Here is a 19,464-nt window from a genome sequence, read left to right on the forward strand (position 1 = left end):
CTTGGCTTCCCAGGGTGCACCAGCCCCACTTGATTTCCCTTCTTTGAGTTTTAAAAGCTTATTACGCATTTGACTAGAATCAAGTTCTAAATAATGAATGTGACAGTGGAAGGTTTCATAGTTTTATAAAAAACTGAAAACAAGAAATCTGAATTCAAATTGCAAATCAATGTACAATGTGCAAAATTAATCTCAGTTTTGGCTCCCAGCTCCCTAAAAACTTAAGATAAATTAAGAATCCATTAAGTTTTAACATCTTTTAACAAAAATTATTTGTTAACTTTATTAAAGAAAACATCTCAGGAAAATAATAGTAATATTCTACAGTGATTTACAATGTTGAAGAAATAGACTTGATTACTAAAAGAGACTAATACACAGAGTACATAATTTATATGAACTACATATCTGATTTGTTCAACATTCTAGGTTTGTTTTTTAAATTTACAATAAAAGGACAAAAGAGGAAACTATATTAATTTATAGGCAGCCAATAGGCCCAACCACCAAAGCTATGGTTCAGTGGCTATTAATGCATGATTCTGGAAATTCTCAGATTTTATATTAATCAGCATCTTGCTCTTTGGGATGAAAGTGCTAACGCAAGCCGGGTTTATAATTAGAAGGAGAAAGATGTTCCTCAATGCCTTTCTAAATTCCTTCTATTCCATAAAGCCCTACAGAAGTTCTAGCTCCTCTATGAAGCCTGTCACTATTATTCTATCCACAGTAGAATAGTAGAGAAAGATCTTTCGCTGAAGACTTAAAATTTTTGTAGTACAACTATTTATAGTACAAACTAAATATTTTTAACATGATGTGAATGGTCTGTGGGTGTGTCAACTTAGCGAGCCTGTAGTCCCCAGTTAATGAAGCAAACAATAATCTAGGTGTTGCTGTGAAGGTATTTTGTAGTTGTAATTAAAGTCCATAATCAATCAACTTTGAGAGAGATTATCTTAGATGGTCTGCGTGGGCCTGATTTAATTAGTTGAAGGATCTGAAAAGAACTGCTGAGGCTTCCCTGAAGAAGAAGAAATTCCATCTGTGGACAGCAGCATCAGCCCATGCCCAGAAGTTCCAGACTGTACTTGACAGCCTACTCTATGGATTTTGGACTTTCTTAGCCAGTCTCCACAACTGGCCAAGCCAATTCCTTATAATAAATCCCTTTCTTTACTTAAATTGAGATATAACTGACATATAACATTATATTAGTTTCAGGTGTATAACATAATAATTTGATATTTGTATATGTAGATGCTCATTCGCTTACGATGGGGTTACATCCTGATAAATCCATTGTAAATTGAAAATACTGTAAATCAAAAATGCATTTAATACACCTAACCTACTAAACACCATATCTTAAATGTGCTCAGAACACTTACAGTAGCCTACAGCTGGGCAAAATCATCTAACACAAAGCATATTTTATAATAAAGTATTGAACAGCTCATACATAATTTATTATGTGTATCACTTTCATACCACCATAAAGTCCAAAAATCATAGTGAACCATCATAAATTGGGGACTATCTACAAAGTGAAATAATCACCACAATAAGTCTAGTTAACATCCATCACCATACATAGTTAGAAAATATTTTCTTGTGGTAACTTTTAAATCTACTCTTTAGCAACTTTCAAATATACAATACAGTATTAATAACCTTTTAATACATGAGCTCATTTTATCCTCACGACCACTTGATGAGACATATAGTATTATTAATCCCCATTTTACAGAGGCTAAATAACTTGCCCAGCTAAGGAATGGTGAATGTGGAATTCAGACTTGAAGCTCTTTAATTCCAATGCTGATGCTCTTAACCACTACAATAGACATGACCCCTTACATGCAGACAGAGAGGGAAAAAGAAAGATATACAGAGAAGAAGAAAACTACGTCAGCTGAGATAGACTATGAATTTTAAACATAATTAAACTGCTTATCACACTCTGTTGATCACCTGTCATCCTGAACTCCGAAACAATGATCTCAGCTTGGAGGCAAAGCTCTAAATGGGACAGCCGCAGTCATCTTCTGGAGACTTTAATTGATAAGAAATGGAAGCAGAACATAATTCCAGCATAATTCAATGCTCATCTTACTAAAACTTGAAAATGATAAAAAAAAAAAGTTTTCTGAGACTAAAATATATCTTTTCCTAAGGCTGGCTTTAAAAATAAATTGTAGTTGCTTTGCATTCAGGAGTTATGTTCTTGAAACTTACTGAAACTGGTAATACTAAGGTCAGTAGTATTAAGATAGCACTAATATTACATAGGAATTGTTTGATTAGAACTAAAAAGCGAGCAGAAAAATATTTTTAAGGTATGTATTAAAGCTGCAAAGTGCTAACAAGATAGTGAAAAATTACTCAGTCAAGATCTGGGAGAGAATAAGATTCGAGAGAGGTGAGCCTTGCTTTGGTGGCTGCGTTTGCCTGGAGATGTATGACCTGAAATATACAGTCTTGTAGAAGATAAAAATCTAGACCAATTCCTACCAAGGGTGGGACCTTGGAATACCATGCTTTGGGCTGAGACCCTGAAGGACCAAACCCCAAGAGTAAAGGTGAGTTAAAAGAACCTCAGAAAGGTGAGTTGACTCTTATAACTTTCCCTTAGGAATTTTGCTGATACAGGCAGGCACAAGAGTCTGAGAACCAGTACTGTATACTGGTAGAGAGCTGCTTTTATAGGAAACTAAGGGAACCTCAAACATACAGCCAGTTATCTTGTTGGGATTTGCCAAATCTGAGGTTTTACAGAATGGGAGGCTAAAAATCTCATTGGAGAGTCTTTGAAAAGCAGAACAGATGTTTTTGCAGTCTCACAAGATACAGACTAGAATTTTGAACCTGCCAGAGGGAGACACCCCAATGAATTTGCAGGCTCTCAGCTGAAATTCCCAGAGGGCTATGTTCTTGAAATGGAAATGAGTCAAAAATAGCTTGAGCTTTACTAGAGGTGCAACCTAGCTCCCACTCAGCACAGCTCTGATCAGGTGATCAGCTACCATTATATCTGCCTATTAGAGAGAAGGGAAACTCATTCTGGAGGCATGATGAAAAAATTACAGGACATGCCAAAAGACAAAATGACATGTCTAAAAACAAGAGCTAAACATGGACAATAGAAACAGGTCCACAGATGATCCAGATGTTGAAGTCATCCAAAAAGGATTTTATAACGATGTTCATGTTCAAGTAAATAAGGAAAAAGGTAGAGAAAATAAATAAAACAATAGACAGTTTCAACAGAGAATCGAACTGTATTTAAGAGAATCAAGGAGACAATATTACAGTTCTTCAAAAAGTTAAACACAGAATTACTGTATGATTCACCAATTCCACTTCTAGGTATATACACCCAAAAGAACTGAAAGCAGGGCCTCAAACAGATACTTGCACACCGATGCCACCGATGCTCACAGCAGCATTATTTACAAGAGCCAGAAAGTGGAAACAACTCTACAATTGACCCTTGAACACCATGGGTTTAAACTGTACAGGTCCACTTCTACATGGTTTTTAAAAAGCTTTAATATATACTTCAAAAATATTCTTTCTGTTTGCATCTTAGTTTCATTAATTAAAATGAAATTAAAGAAAAAATTATGAGGTATTTCAACTGTAATTCATACTCTAAACATTAAAAACAGATCATGTACCAACATATGCCCTCCTTTTGAAAGTTATTGTATTAACATTAGATAAAAGCATATCTATTTCATTTTGGCTTAATTTCTTAGAACAGTATTTCTAATATCACCAGATGATGTTATAGGTCTTCCTGGGAGGATTGTGGTGGGAATGGATTTTTTCCTAATCAAGTATATTTGCCTTCTCTGGAGACATACAATGCACATTAGTATATTAAAGATCTTGAGAAGTCCTCAGTAAAGTCAGGTATTTATCTTTGTTTAACCCTCTGTTTTCAAATATATCTGACCACGGAAATCTTTCTTTCTATGAAACGCCTTTTAATGTGCCCCAAGGTACCTACTTTAAGAAAAATGGCCTAGAAGAAGGGAAATGAACATTTTAAATAGTTTGGTTATTTATATGTTATTATAGTTAATTATATAACTTCTGCTTCTTTCTTCTTCATTGAAGGTGAGTTTTGTGAGAGGTTTTGTTAGCTTTATTAAACTTTGTCAGTCTTTTCTGATACAGGGTAGCAGAAAGAGCATGAGCTTTAAATAGAGACAGAATTAGGATCAAATTCTGGCTCCACATCACAAGCGAATTCTTCTCTCTCTTAGTCACACTTCTTTATTTGTAAAATGAGCTTTTAGGGGGCTTTCAGAGTATTATCTTAAGTATTAATGACCATGTAAAGTACCCAATACATTGCCTGGCTCCAGGGGTTCCTCCTATCTTAAAGTTCCTTATGGATGTAGAATGGCCAACTGGAATGAACTTAAGATTGACATCTTTGAACCTTGATTTGGGACTCTCTTTACTAATTAATTCCCTTGCTTCTTATATTTCTTATATTAGTAATTTCTCCTTTGCCTAGTTAAGAGGCTATAATACTCCTGGGGAATAATTTTTTTAAAAAATCCTGACTGATAGGAGTACCTACACTTAAATTGATTTGTATTTTGTTAGAATGTTGGAAAGCTCAGATCTCCCTCTTATGTTCCTATAATACTTGTTAATGTAATATTTATCTTACTTTACTATAATTATTCATTTTTTTCCCTGCTAGACTGTAAGTTTGTGTCTTGTCCCGTTACATGCACTCACCTAGCACCACTGGCCTGGGTTAAGAGTAACTACTCAATAATTATGGAAACTTTAATAAGTTAGAACAATTGGGATCCCAACAATCATTATTATCAAAAAAATGTAATTATCAGATGAAATGGTTTAATATTATTTATAGCAGAAGATACTAGGAGAAAGCAAGGAGTTAAAATACAAGTGCTATGGAACCAATAATTATTACTAGAAATCTTAGACTGATAGAACAATTTTCCTGAGACATATCCAATCATTAGGATAGAAATGAAATAATAAATGTACATATATGCATTTTAGATACATTTACAGGATTAGAGAATAACTCCATTTCTTCAAAAGACATGTTCTGGAAAAGGTTGCCTGTACACACTTTCATACTCTAAACATTAAAAAACCCATCTGATTAAACTAAACTTCAAGTATATTTGAAAAATAAAAATCCCTCTTTGTAATTAGGAAGCTCTCATACTAGTCTGTATTATATATTTAGATTTTTGAATATCAGATTTTTCAAAGTAGAGAACAGTCCTATTAACTTGGTCATACAGAAATGTCAAGAAGTTCAGTACACCTTGAGGGTCAAATTAACTTTTACTTTTTGAAAATAATTATTAGTAAATATAAATAGTAAATATAATGTGTTATTAATATAACCTATTAATAGATATTTTTCATATACTAGGAAATAAAAAAATACTTACTATTATTTTCTTACAGTCCTTTCCTCTGCACAGTTCTGTATAGGTGGAGTACTGCACATATATTATCCAGCTTCCAACAAAAACCACCAACCAGGAAAAGAAAAGATATTTCATCCGCACATATGAGAAACGAGCCTGTGAGGAAAAGAGCACATAATAATCATTCATTCAGCATTCATTGTCCTAGAACATGATTTTTCCACTCTTCCTGGAAAAACTCAATATATATTCTAGGCTTTCATATGGCAATTCTCCTAGAACAAAGTGTACTTTCACTGAATCCAAACAGCACTGGTCTTAGAAAAGGAAGCTCCTTAGTCCTGCCAAGGAAAAGGGAACAAAATACCCTTTAAAGTGTACAACCTTTCAAACACCAGTAGCATTGAAGTTTACTTATTAAGCACAAGCACGTGCACCATGCTACCCTGGGCATCCTGTAAAATCAGGTAAAGAGAGATACAATTCCTATTTATACAAGCTTACAGAAGATTGTTTCAAATAAGAATCTTAAAGTTCTTTATGGATAATCATAAAGGTAAAATTGTATTTTAGAAAATAAGAACAGAGAATTTGGCTATTTGTCTAATATCTCACAGTGAGGTACAACCAGAATAAGAAAATAAACTTCTATTTCCCTGTTGTAGTCATTCCTTCTATTCAACCAACCAGATGCTTCACCTAATTGGTATTCTAGAGAGCTGAGAACATTACAACTATTAACGGCAAGTGACTGGAGAAGACAGGTTAAGATATATAAAGAATACATTATTTTTGTAAAGCTGCATAATGGGATCTTCGTTGCATTGTTTTGCTCCCAGAGTCCTGGTATCAAGTTGCAGCTTGGACTGGTTGGTGGCTTTTCTCCATCAACCTATCAACAAAATATTGATGCCACCAGTCTAATGTCAACATGTATCCCCAACTGGGAAGTGCAGTAAAAGGAGCAGCTTTACTCAGGTGAATAGTTTGCAAACTGGAGAACACAGCCTCCAGTGAAAAGCGAAGTGTGCTCCCCACACCCCAAAGGAGATGCTATTTTATATGGAGAACATGCCTGCCCTGGTCCCTTATTGGTCCATTTCTATGCGCATGAAGCATCCAAATTTGCACAGTTTGATTGGTCCAAATAACACTGCCCTGATTGTACTCTCACGTCTTGATTGGTTGTTATGGAGCTAGCTGCTCTGATTGGTCAATAAAGATGCAAATGAGGATATAGCTGTACAGCTGTGCAGCTCCAATTGGACAGAGCAGGTCTTAGCCCATTGGTGGAAATATGATTCCAGGAACTCCTTTTATAACGTTTGTGCTCACACAGCAGGAACACAGTGCAGGAGGCTGGCAGCTCACTCTGCGGCTTTTCCTGATAAGTGGTGTGCTTTAGAGATGTCTGTAAACAACAGCTACTAGACTCTGGCTATAAATTTCAGCCCTGTTAACTATAAGGAGTCCTTTTTGGAGTCAAAAATTGACATTATAAAACACTTTAATCTTCAAAAATGTGAGTTGGTCAAGATAATCTGACATGTAGTTTTTGAGTCTGGAGCTCCAATGGTCTGGTTTTATAAACAGTAGAATTTAGGACTACGGAGAGAATGAAGCAGAATAAATTAAAGATAGGTAAACAAACAACGAAAGGCTAGTTTTGCTTTTACAATCACGAGCCAATTTCTCACACTAGGCAACAGTAGGATACTGTGAGCAGTGTGAGCACACAAAGAAAGCAGAAAGAGATGAAAGAAACAAAAAAGTGTACCTGCAGAAGACCATGAGTGCAAAGGAAAAAGAAACTCAGGAAATACTAAATTCTGTTAGCTGTTTATGGTTTAGATATCAGTCTATGAAGTTGACAGATGGTGAATTCTAGTACAAAAAGCTTAAGTACAACAAATTCACAGTTAAATGATAGGTCTTTGAGTGTCATTATTTAACTTATTAAAATATCAGAAAACGTCTTTAATGCAAGATATTTTTATATAGTCTAAATTAATCCAGTAAAAGTTTGGATAATTCCAAATTAAATCGCATACATGACAATGAGGGTATACACTAAGGAGTTTGTTTGAAAGACAGTCAAGATTACTTGGCCCCAATAAGAGGTCTAGTCATCAGATAGGAATGGATATGTAATAGTATTATGAGGCTTAAATATGATTAATTGACATAATACCTATAGAAATAAGCACATTGCTAGGCACAGAGAAAATACTTAACAAATGTTAGCTAAATCAATATGCAAGGCACTGAGCAAAAGGTCAATAATGCTGTCATTATGATTTATCCACTGCTTTGTTTTTGGACTTGCCAAAAAGAAAACTGAATCTGAATCTGATGCAGGAGAAAGAGGAACATAAGTGACATTTAAATAAGTGACACTATTAGGATGCAATCAGCAAACTCTAGGCTGTGGGAAAAACTGCAACAAAACAACCCAGTTTCTTAAAGAAATAAATTTTAAGTGGGAAAATAAAGAGAAGCTGAAAAAAAACAAAGATTAAAAAATATTTAAGAAATAAATAATCACAATACATGGATCTTTTTTGAGTCCTGATTCAAATGAAAAAATGTGTGAGGGGGAATGACATTTATGGGACAACTGAAAATTTGAAGACTGACAGGATACTTGATGATATTAAAGAATAATTTTAATATTTTAGATATGATAATGGTCTGTAGTAATGTTTAAAAAAGAGCCCTAATCTTTTAGAGAAAGACACTGAAATATTTATCGATGAAATGATATGATATCTGGAATTTGCTTCAAAATAACATGGAATGGGAAAAGTATGTGGTATACAGTTAAAGCAAGATTTTCCATGAGTTGATAATTGTTCAAGCTAGGCGATGCATATCTGCCTTCTGTTGTATATGTTTTGCTCTATTGGTTTAAGAATCTTTCTATTGTACAAAACGACACACTGCCACACCAAAATACATCCTTCCCACACATTCAGTCAGCAACTATTTAATGACTGTCTACTATTTGCCAGGTACTGCCTTGGCACTTTCAGCACATCTCCAGTTAGAGACAAACACAATAAATCTACTAAACAAGTACCCTTAAAACTGCTAGAAATGTCACTTGAAGGACTGTAGCATGGCATGATTTCACTTTTAGAAATCTAATCTTATAGTAACATTTTATATGATATTTTTGACACAGTTTTTAAAACAAAATTAATCTCAATTCTTTTAGTAAAAGAATCAGAGAAGACCTTACACAATTTTTTTTCTTCCTCTTTCTGCCTTGCTCCACAGCAAGAATAAGTCACCAAGTAAAAGAAACCAACACAAACCTGGTAAGTAGAGCTCTCAGTCAGTGTTCAGGCTTTGGTCCTATCTTACCTTCTTCCGGACACCCACCTCTAGGAGTCTAGTGATGTCACCTGTCCTTTAGATTCTCCATCAATAATTTTTACTCAGGTTTTTGTACAAGTGTTCAATAAAACTAACACAAAATGCTTTCAAATGAGCAGTAGATTAATAGCTGTTGGGAGCTGAGACTTTTGTATATTTCTCCCTCCTGCATATATAATTTAATAAACTTGAAATTTGTTTTGCTTTTCTACATCACTCAAATAGCTACATTTTTGATTATCTCTGGCATATGTTTAAACTGAAAAACACCCCGTGAACTGGCTTGCCTGCTCAGTTCTCGTCATGACACAGAATCCAAAAACTTTGGAGAGAAGTCAGATTAATGACGTTCCAGCAGGGCACTGGATATCACCTCTTGTAGACATAATGACAAAAGGAATGAAACACATTTTTATTCCAGCATGCCATGGAAAATTACTGTGATTTTTGAGGTAACCCAAAACAGGAGAAGGACCTTCATGTGTCCTTTAATATCTGCAGATCCTGCTATCTCATATTTAAAAATAATGACTGAAGAAAACAGCCATAAATGACATCTGCAGCTATTAACTAATTATATTTCCCAGTGTGGCACTCACTGAAATGTTTCCAGTGGTCTGTTCTGTACCAATTACCTAGACAATCTAGTCTTTGATTAAGAAATGTAGTTATTGTTTCTGACTTTTTTTATTTTTGTTGAACTATAGAACTATCCAACATACTGCCTAGCAGCATTTCTGTTCTGCTGAGTTTGTCCCCAGCTACTAATGGCACACTGCTTTATTCTATATTATGCTCCTGAAAAGCATGATAAAAATTTTAGTAAATATACTATAGCAGTGATTCTCAACTGGAGTCAATTTTGTCCCCAAGGGGAAACCTGGCAACATCTGGAGAGTGTTTCACAACTGATAAGTACTATTAGAATCTTGTGGGTATAGGCCCAAGAGGGTGCTAAACATCCTACAATGCACAGAACAGCCCTCTCCCCAACACCAAAGAATTATTTGGCCCAAATGTCAATAGTGCTAAGGTTGAGAAACCTTGTATTTTCATTACATGATAAAATGAAAACAAAAATTATGAGGTCAAAAGAATCAAATTTACATGACAATATAATTTCATTTTAAATTAGTCTTTAAGGCATAAACTAATTAGAAAAATGTAACATCTGTCTGGAAATAACAGAAGTTCTTTATGACTAGAGTAAGTGATTAGCAATATTTTATGATAAATAAAGAAAAATCACTGGATAGAAAATATATAAATGATGAAACAAACTTTCTCTGCCTTTCCATTCGAAAGAATAGTGACATTTCTTCTTTTTTTATATCATTTGATCTCATTGTGATACTTTATATTTCAAAAGAAATCTGAAACCTTTGATTTTGCTAAATAATTTTACAATAAGTTTCAAAAATAGGCGTAAACAGGCAACATCAAAATTTAGCCATTTAAGACTATTACTATCTATTCTATATTCAACATCTTTCATAAACATATAAAGCACAAAGTCCCATTTACTTTACTCCTAAATAATCTCTATGTGGATGTTCTTAATTTTGAGAAGTAGGGAAGAAAAAGTTACCATATCTCCACTTTTACTCACAAATATTTTATTTAACATATTTAGTGGACTTGAACACTCAAGAAACATAATAGGTAAGGTTATTGTGAAACCTGAATACAATCATTTCATCATTTCATGGATAAAGCTGACAGACATGTTTGTCCATTTTATTCAAATTTTTAAATTACCAGTTACTCTGAAATAATCTTCAAATAATATATATTCTTATTGTTATAGTGACATTGTACCTAGCTGACATATACAGTATATTTTGAAGTAATCTGGCCAAAAAAAAAACTAGAGTTAAAATTATTGACACATATCCTCAAATATGACTTTTACCCTTTTCTTTAAATAAATCTAGATAGTTATAGTAATATTTTTGAAAACTATGCTAGCCGTAAAAAACAGAAACACGAAGAAACCACTTAATAGGGTAAATATTTACTCTATATCACAACACATGCAGATAAACTTTATTTGGAATGAATCCTATCCCCTCATTAAAAATTTACTCACTGCTAGCTGGAGGGCTATCGAAAAACCCCTAAGAAGAATATCTAAATGTACCAAATTTATCCTACTGATAATTTTCACAAACATAAAAGAAAGCTATGGTAATAAAAGAAACATTATAAAAAGAACTTCTATGTCATTCCAAACAAGGAAAAATCTTAAGTTTATGTAAGTTAAAAGTAATGAAAAGAAAGGTTCTAAAAATGTACACGCTCCCCAGCTTGTCAAGAATGGTGGGATTACTGATGATTTCCATTTTTCTTCTCTATTAGACAGATTTTCTATAATGAATACATATTTTTTTAAATCAGAAAAGAGGCATTTATATATGTATTTTAAAATATATCTCTAGGAGCTATAAATTTCCTGATTACTTTTTAAAAACTTCTTTACTGTGAAATATATCATTCATACAGAATTATTTAAAATATACAACTTAAATTATAATTAGAAAGCAAATAACCATGTAACTACCATTTAGATTAAGAAATAAAATTTTTCTAGAGCCTTCACTGACTCCTATGGGCCCCTCTCCAATAAAGAGTTAATTAACAAGCTCCCAACTTCTATGATAATCATGTATGTGCTTTTCAATATAGTTTAACCACTGATCATGTATGTCTAAAATGTCTGATATTCATTGCTCTTTAACTTTACAGAAATAGAAGCATACACCATATATCTTATTGTGACTTGCATATTTCTTTCAAGCATTATATTGTGAGATTCAACCACAATGATGCATATATCCATAGTCTCTTCATTTTCTTTGCTCTAGAGTATTCTACTGTTCGATTTTTTATTAAACGATTTACTTCATTTTATGCATAGTCAATATAAAAATTTTTTAATGTATACATTTCTCTTCAAGTTCTGTAAAAAAAAAAAACAAAAAAAAGAACACATAATATGAAGCCACAATCTATGCCTGGCTCCACGTGAGACACTCTGGGTGTCTCCTATATTTCATCTAATGTTCTTGGAAATCATGGACCCATAAAGTTTGGGAGAGACAATGAGGGCATATACTTCAACCACATGCTCATGTGATATGGTGCTTAGAATGATTAAATAGTTTGGCCTTAAATCAGTTGTGCCAGGAGGAAGCTTAAGGCATTACATGGGAAGTGTCACAGAATTGCCCAGGGGTGTATGCGCAACTTTGGTTCTTAGCCAATGAAGAAATGACTTTTCCTGCCAAAAGTTGAAATCTACAACCTTTGCTTTGCTGCTACTTTAGAGAACACAAGCCAAGCATATGTATAAGAGAGCTGCAAGGCCAAGAAAAGCCATCCCAGGATTAAAAAAGAGGGCACACAGAAGGCATTTAATGAACAAGTAGACACCCAAAATTTCACAGAGCATATGGGAAGGAGGTATAGCCTCTATTAGCACTCTGCATAAAAGGAACATTAGCATTTGCAACAGCAAATGAAAAGAACTCAGTCATCAGGTTCTTTATTCTAGTACAAAAGGACAGGCTTAAGAAAGCTAAATGAAACTAGACTGCTATCTGTTACCATACACCAAAATTAACTCAAAATGGATCAAAGACCTAAATATAAGACCTGAAACAATAAATTGCATAGAAGAAAACATAGGTACTAAACTCATGAACCTTGGATTTAGAGAGGATTTTATAAATTTGACTTCAAAGGCAAGAGAAGTAAAAGCAAAAATAAATGGATGGGACTATATCAAACTGAAAAGCTTCTGCACAGCAAAAGAAACCATCAACAAAACAAAGAGGCAATCAACTAAATGGGAGAAGATATGTGAAAACAATGCCTCCAATTGAGGGTTAATATCCAACATATATAAAGAATCTATACAAATCAACAACAACAAAAAACAATCAAATTAAAACATGGGCAAAGAACCTGAATAGATACTTCTCTCAAGAAGTCATACATGCAGCTAATAGATATATGCTCAACTTCACTAGCTATAAGGGAAATGCAAATCAAAATCACAATGAGATACTACCTCATGCCTGTTAGAATGGCTATTTTCAATAAGACAAGAAATAAGTGTTAGAGAATATGTGGAAAAAAAGGAACTCTCATATACTGCTGGTGGAATGTAAATTGGTACAATCACTATGAAAAACAGTAAGGAGGTTCCTCAAAAAATTAAGAGTAGAGCTACCATATGACCCAGCAACCCCTCTTCTGGGTATCTACCCCAAATTTTTGAAAACATTTCTTTGTAAAGATATACATACCCCTATGTTCATTGCGGCATTATTCATGGCGGCCAAGACACAGAAATATCCAAAGTGCCCTTCAACAGATGATTGGATAAAGAAGATGTAGTGCATATATACAATGGAATATTAATCAGCCATAAGAAAAGATGAAATGCCATTTGTGACAACATGGATGGATCTTGAGATTATCATGCTAAGCAAAATAAGATGAAAAAGTCAAGAACCATATGATTTCTCTTATATATGAGATAAAAACTGAAAGCAACAAACAAGACAAACAAAAACTCATAGACACAGACAACAGGTCAGTGGTTTCCAGAGGCAAAGGGGTGGGAGAGGTAAATAAGGGTAAAAAGGGTCAAATATATGATGAAGGAAAGAGATCTGACTTTGGGTAGTGAACACACAATGCAGTATACAGATGATGTATTACTGAATTCACACTTGAAACCCATATAATTTTATTAATCAATGTCACTCTGATAAATTTAACAATAAAAAAAGAAAGCTAAATGTTCCAGTTTTCTATTGCTGTATAACAAACTACCCCAAAACTTAGTGGCTTACAACAATAATGTCTTTCATGGTTCTGAGGGTTGACTGGGCTCCACCAGGCAGTTATCTCATTTTTCATGCATTTGTGACTAGGGCTGGAGTCATGCGATGAAGGACTGACTTGGATATGCAGATGGCTTCCTCATTCACATGTCCAATCCCTCAGCTAGAATAGCTGGAACAGTTTCATGAGGCTAACCAGACTTCTTTAGAAAATGGTGTCAGGGTAGTCAGGATGATTGACTTACTCCAGAGTAAGTGGAGTAAGAGACCAAGGTGGAAGCTGCATCATTTCTGCCACACTCTTTTGGTTACGCAGGGCCACATCAGACTGAATGTGGGATGGGGCAGTACGTAAGGGCATGAATACCAGGAGGCATGGTTCACTGAGGGGTCATCTTTGGAGTCTACCTCCCACTCCAGGATAGGATCAGCAAAGCAGGGTCTAGGGGTGATGAGAAAAGCAATGTAGAGGTTCTAGCTAAAACAGAGACAATTTTCTCGGTCATTCTGATGAAGGGTTCTTCCTTCTTAGTTAGGAAGAACTGGAAATTGCAATTAAAATCCATTAATAGTATGTGTAGTTGTATTTATGTTTAAAGTTAACTGAATATAGGTCTCATTCCATATCATGGGCTCAACAACTATCAACCAATTTTTGGCTTCTATACACAAAGTCTCAAGTTAAAGAACTACTTCAGATGTGGTTATAGATAAGTTTCTGAATAAGATTCACATTATATTATTATTTCCATTGAGATTCTGGCACCAAGAATGGGCAAATCAGCTGTCCATTTTCACCTTTTAGTTGGACAGAGGCACCATACTGGGTTTAAAATTTACTAAAACATACCATAGTCGCATGCAAATTTTATATGGGAATCCTAGTTGGTACTTAAATTCACTAACAGTTTACTTACTAAAAATAAAGTTTAGCTATGTTTTACCTAAACTTGAAGATTAAAAAGACTGGTCTCCTTAAATTTCAGATTCTAAAATATATTTTAGAGCAAAAATTACTTGGAATAGTTACTTATAAGGTTGTACCACCTTATTAATATAACATAATTTTCAACACAGTATCCAGAGGCTAACTGATTATCATTTAGATGAAACCTGATCATTATAAAGGGACTTTAAAAAAAATTAATTTTAGTTAATATTCTGTGAGATTAATGCAGGAGGCTGCTAGTTTCTGAAGCTTCCTTTCCCTATACTCGTTTGTGTGACTTCTAGATACACAGTGACAATTAAATATTGAAACCTAACCCCGCCTCTGACACATGAGTAAAGCAGATGTGTACATTCAAATATTAGGCTGACTGAGGAAGGGGTGGGGGAAGCTGTTCACTTCCGTGTGACAACATTTTGCCTTTGTACTGTGGAAAGGGCTGTCAGGGAATGTGGTCCATCAAATTTGATCCATCAAACCTCCATCAAATTCAGATCTTAAGAGCTGTTGTGGTTGATTACTTTAGGCCTGACCTAGAATAATTATAAGCACAGAGAAATCTAAGATAAGCCTTCAGGTTATGTGGATCCAAGAAATGAGAAATTTGGCCTTACATTGCCCATATCAGTCTTTCAGAGAACAGAGAAGTTACAGAAGCATTCCTTATTAAAATAAACATCACCAACATCTAACTATCCTCTTTCCAGTTTGATAGTAAAAAGTTCATAGCTGCAGCAGTTTTTAAATTAAGTATTATTTTATGATAGTTGAAAAAATCTGTTTGGAATGGTAAGATCCTATTTTGAAAATATTACAAATCACGCAAACCATCTCTACTTTGCAATTTCTCAGACAGGTGTTAATCTAAAATCATCCTCCCACTTCTCTTTTAAATTACAAAGAAAGCTAAAACAAAACAAAACCTATAGAAAACTGAGACCTATATTCAGTTATTTTGACCATAGCAATTTCTTATTTAGAAGAAAAGGAACTGAATTCTAAAGAAAATGCACTGAACTGAGACCGTCTCTAAATGAAAATGTTTTTGCAGACATTGTAGAGAGAAGGGCATCTACCACATTGGCAGCTATTTACTGCAACCCGGGTACTTAGGGAAATAATAGGCTTCACTTTGAGGCAAGGGGAAATGCTGAAAAGTAATTACCTAAAAATCTTCATGAAAATATACTAATAGAATTACCTGTAGTATTTAAGATAATGGATATCTTGTAAATTATGTTTGAAGTAGTTGTTGCTACCAACCTCTTAAATACAGTAGTCTCCCCTTATCTGTGGTTTCCCTTCCTGTTTCAGTTAATTGCAGACAACCTCAGTCTGAAAAGATTAAATGAAAAATTGCAGAAATAAGCAATTTATAAGTTTTATATTTCATGCCGTTCTGAGTAGTGTGATGATATATTGCGACGTCCCACTCCGTCCTACCGTGGATGTGAATCTTGTCTAGTGACTCCACACTGTAGTTGATGTTTCCCGACTGTCAGTCACTTAGAAGCCGTCTTGGTTATAAGATCGACTATCATGGTATCGCAGTGCTTGTATTCAAAGTAATCCGTATTTCACTTAAAAATGACCCCAAAGCACAAGACTAGTGATGCTGGCAATTCTTCAAATACACCAAAGAGAAGCCATAAAGTGCTTCCTTTAAATGAAAAGGTGAAAGTTCCCGACTTAATAAAAAAAAATTTGTATGTCAAGGTTGCTAAGATAGACAATAAGAAAAAATCTTCAATCTATGAAATTGTGAAGAAGAAAGAAGAAATTTGTGTTAGTTGTACTGTCTCAAATCAAACTGCAAAAATTTAGGCCACGACGTATGATAAGTGCTTAGTTAAGATGAAAAAGCATTAAATTTGTGAGTGGAAAATATGAACAGAAAATGTGGTCTGATAGATGGCAACGTGTTTCTCCAGAAAGCATTGAGCCTATATGAAGACTTGAGCAAGGGATTCCTGAAATGAGTGATGCCAAGTGATTTACAAGTGGTGGTTACATAGATTCAGGCCTAAGTTTAGTCCTGAGAAAGAGAGAGATAATTAAAATTTATCATAGATATGAATATATAGGAAAAAACATAGTATATATAGAGTTGGGTTCTATCCAAAGTTTCATGCATCCACTGGAGGTCTTGGAAAGTATCCCCTGCAGAAAAGGGAGAACTACTGTATGCAGCATATACTTGTAAGCAAAAAGTACTAATGGATTTTTAAAATTAGTCATTCCCACATAACAACACTCAGATCAACCATGGACTACATGTACGAAAGTGATCCCATAAGACTGAAATGGAGTTGAAAATTCCTATCATTTAATGACATCATAGCTATCGTAATGCAACATGTTATGTGTTTGAGGTGATGCTGGTATAGACAAAGCTACTGCACGGCCAGTCATATAAAAGTATATACAGCATATGCAATTGTGTCCAGTACATAATATGTGATAATGATGATAAGTGAATATGTTACTGGTATATTTACTATACTATACTTTTTATCATTACTTGGAGTGTACTCTTACAGAAAAAAAAAGTTTGCTGTAAAATAGTGTGATGTGTTATGTCAGCAGCAGCCTCATACATTCCATGTTTACTGTGTCTTTTGACTGCTTGATTTAACCTCATATGTTTTGTACAGTAACATGTTGTATAGGCTTGTAGCCTAAGAGCAATGGGCTATACCATATAGCTTAGGTGTGTAGCAGGCTATACCATCTAGGTTTGTGTAAGTGTACTCTATGATGTTCGCACAATGACAAAATCGCCTAATGATGCATTTCTCAGAACATATCCCCATCATTAAGCGGAGCATGACTATACCAAAGACCAAGGTAACATGACACTATTTTAAATATTTAGTTTTTCTTCTGCTGCCAATTCCTAAAAGTTCTAGTTATTACTATATGGATCATAGAAACACATTATTTGCTAAGAAATATTAAATCTGCAATTATATCTTAGATAGGTAGTAGCAACATCACAGAAGCACAAGTTGTTCAGAGCTAGGAGAGGCCTTGCAGATCACAGCTGGAATCTGTAACTTTATAACTGACGCCTCAAATGGTTTGAGATTTGTCAGATACAAACCAGTTAGTAAGTTCTGTGACCTTGGACAAGTTGTTAAAACTTCCCTGAGCTTTATTACCTTCATTTATAAAATGCAGATGTTATAAAAATTAAGCAAAACCACAGACAAAAAGAAAGTATACTTAGAAATTACTATTCATGGAAGTATAAAATGTATTTAATATTAATACTGTGACACATATCAGGGGTATATACTCCAAAAATTTTCCGACTAGAGATGCACAACGAAAAAAGTGCAGAGATCCGTGAAAAAAGACACAGCACTTGGGGACCTGGTACTGTTCTTTTCTCCAAAGTAACTGTCAAGTCTAGCCCACTTGCTCTTTTCACTATACCATGGGTCTCTATCCAGAATCTAATGACCCCAAACCAGCCCAGCTGTAAAGAAAAACGAGCGGAGTTTCCTGTATGGAGGAGCCTAACCTCTCATCTTTAACAATGATCCCTCTGAATTAGAACTGCACCACCCAGCGAGGGGCCAGTATAAGCAAGCTCACATTCTGGCTGCCTCTATTATACCTATCCTGTGATTAACAAAAGAGGTCATGACGCTTCTGAGTTCAACTAGGTCCTTTAAATGTCTAATATTCAAGTTAATGAAAAATAACTTAAAATGTCCAATCTATATTTTTAACCGCTAAGAGTTTTAAGGTACATGTATGTATAAAATGTACATAAGTTTTATGTACATGTATGTATAAAATGTTCTCAATAGATATTGATATATTTACATTTTTTCTGGACTCATTTCCTTCATCTCCTCAGCTCTAAGAATTCCCAGAGAATAGGGTATATGTTTGTGTTATATGTAGCTATCTGTCTGTCTATTTATCTATCCATTAGAATTAGAATAGTGTTGAAGTTATAAGTTAACTAAAAAAGGTTAGTCTAAAATATTTCTATCATACTTAATGGGTAGCTTAAAAATCAGCAAATATTTTCATACCCATTTATACTGAACTTAATAGTAAAAAGTTTATAGCTTACAAAACAGGTTAGCTAAAGTTAAACACCAGATGCCACAGCTCTATGTTTTAGAATAGTTCCACATCAAAACTCACAACAATTTACCTTTACCGTTTTGAACATCATTTTGTGTGTTTTTTTTTAAAAAAATACATTAAAAATATATTTTTAAAATTATATCAGTGGCACTGATGGGTGACTGAGTGGGAAGGGTCACTAGAGAAATTTCTAGGGAGATGGAAATGTTCTGTATCTTAAAAGGGGTAAGGATTACATGAGGTAATACATTTGTCAAAGCTGATCAAATTGTACAACTTTATATCTGAGCATTTCACTGTATGTAAATTATTGTATGTAAATTATACTTCAATAAGAACTTATACTGGCTCAACAAGTACTGAGATACTATTAGGCTAAAAATAACTAAATCTCAAATGTTTAGCTCTCACAGAGTTGAAAAAGAAAAGCCAGTTAGGATTTATTGCACTAAAGCTTTGGCAGTGAGAAATGACAGGAAACAAGGAAGGTTTGAAAGATAATTAGGAGATAGAATTAACAGGATTTTATGGTTTAATGGACATGGGGTGATGGTGAAGGAGAAATCAAGCACTCCCAGGTTTCTGGCTTGAGCAATGGGATGGAACATGGCGCCATTTCCTAAAACAGGGAATAGTGAGGACAAAAAAATTAGGGAAAGGATAAATGAATGAGTTCAGTTTTGCACCTACTGAGACTAAAGTATCTGTAAGTCATGCAGGTGATATTTAAGAGGCAGCT

General features: G+C 34.3%; 1 protein-coding gene across 1 annotated transcript in view; it reads right to left on the reverse strand.

Moving 5' to 3' along the window:
• FAM69A (family with sequence similarity 69 member A) overlaps positions 1–19,464 on the reverse strand; it is a 99,081-nt gene that overhangs the window by 17,076 nt on the left and 62,541 nt on the right. The window contains exon 2 of the mRNA XM_011355658.1: positions 5,460–5,594. Within this exon, the coding sequence (XP_011353960.1) occupies positions 5,460–5,594 (135 nt within the window). The remainder of the gene's footprint in view (positions 1–5,459; positions 5,595–19,464) is intronic.

The sequence above is a fragment of the Pteropus vampyrus genome, unplaced genomic scaffold (genome assembly GCF_000151845.1).
Source record: "Pteropus vampyrus isolate Shadow unplaced genomic scaffold, Pvam_2.0 Scaffold22, whole genome shotgun sequence".
Lineage (NCBI taxonomy): Eukaryota > Metazoa > Chordata > Mammalia > Chiroptera > Pteropodidae > Pteropus > Pteropus vampyrus.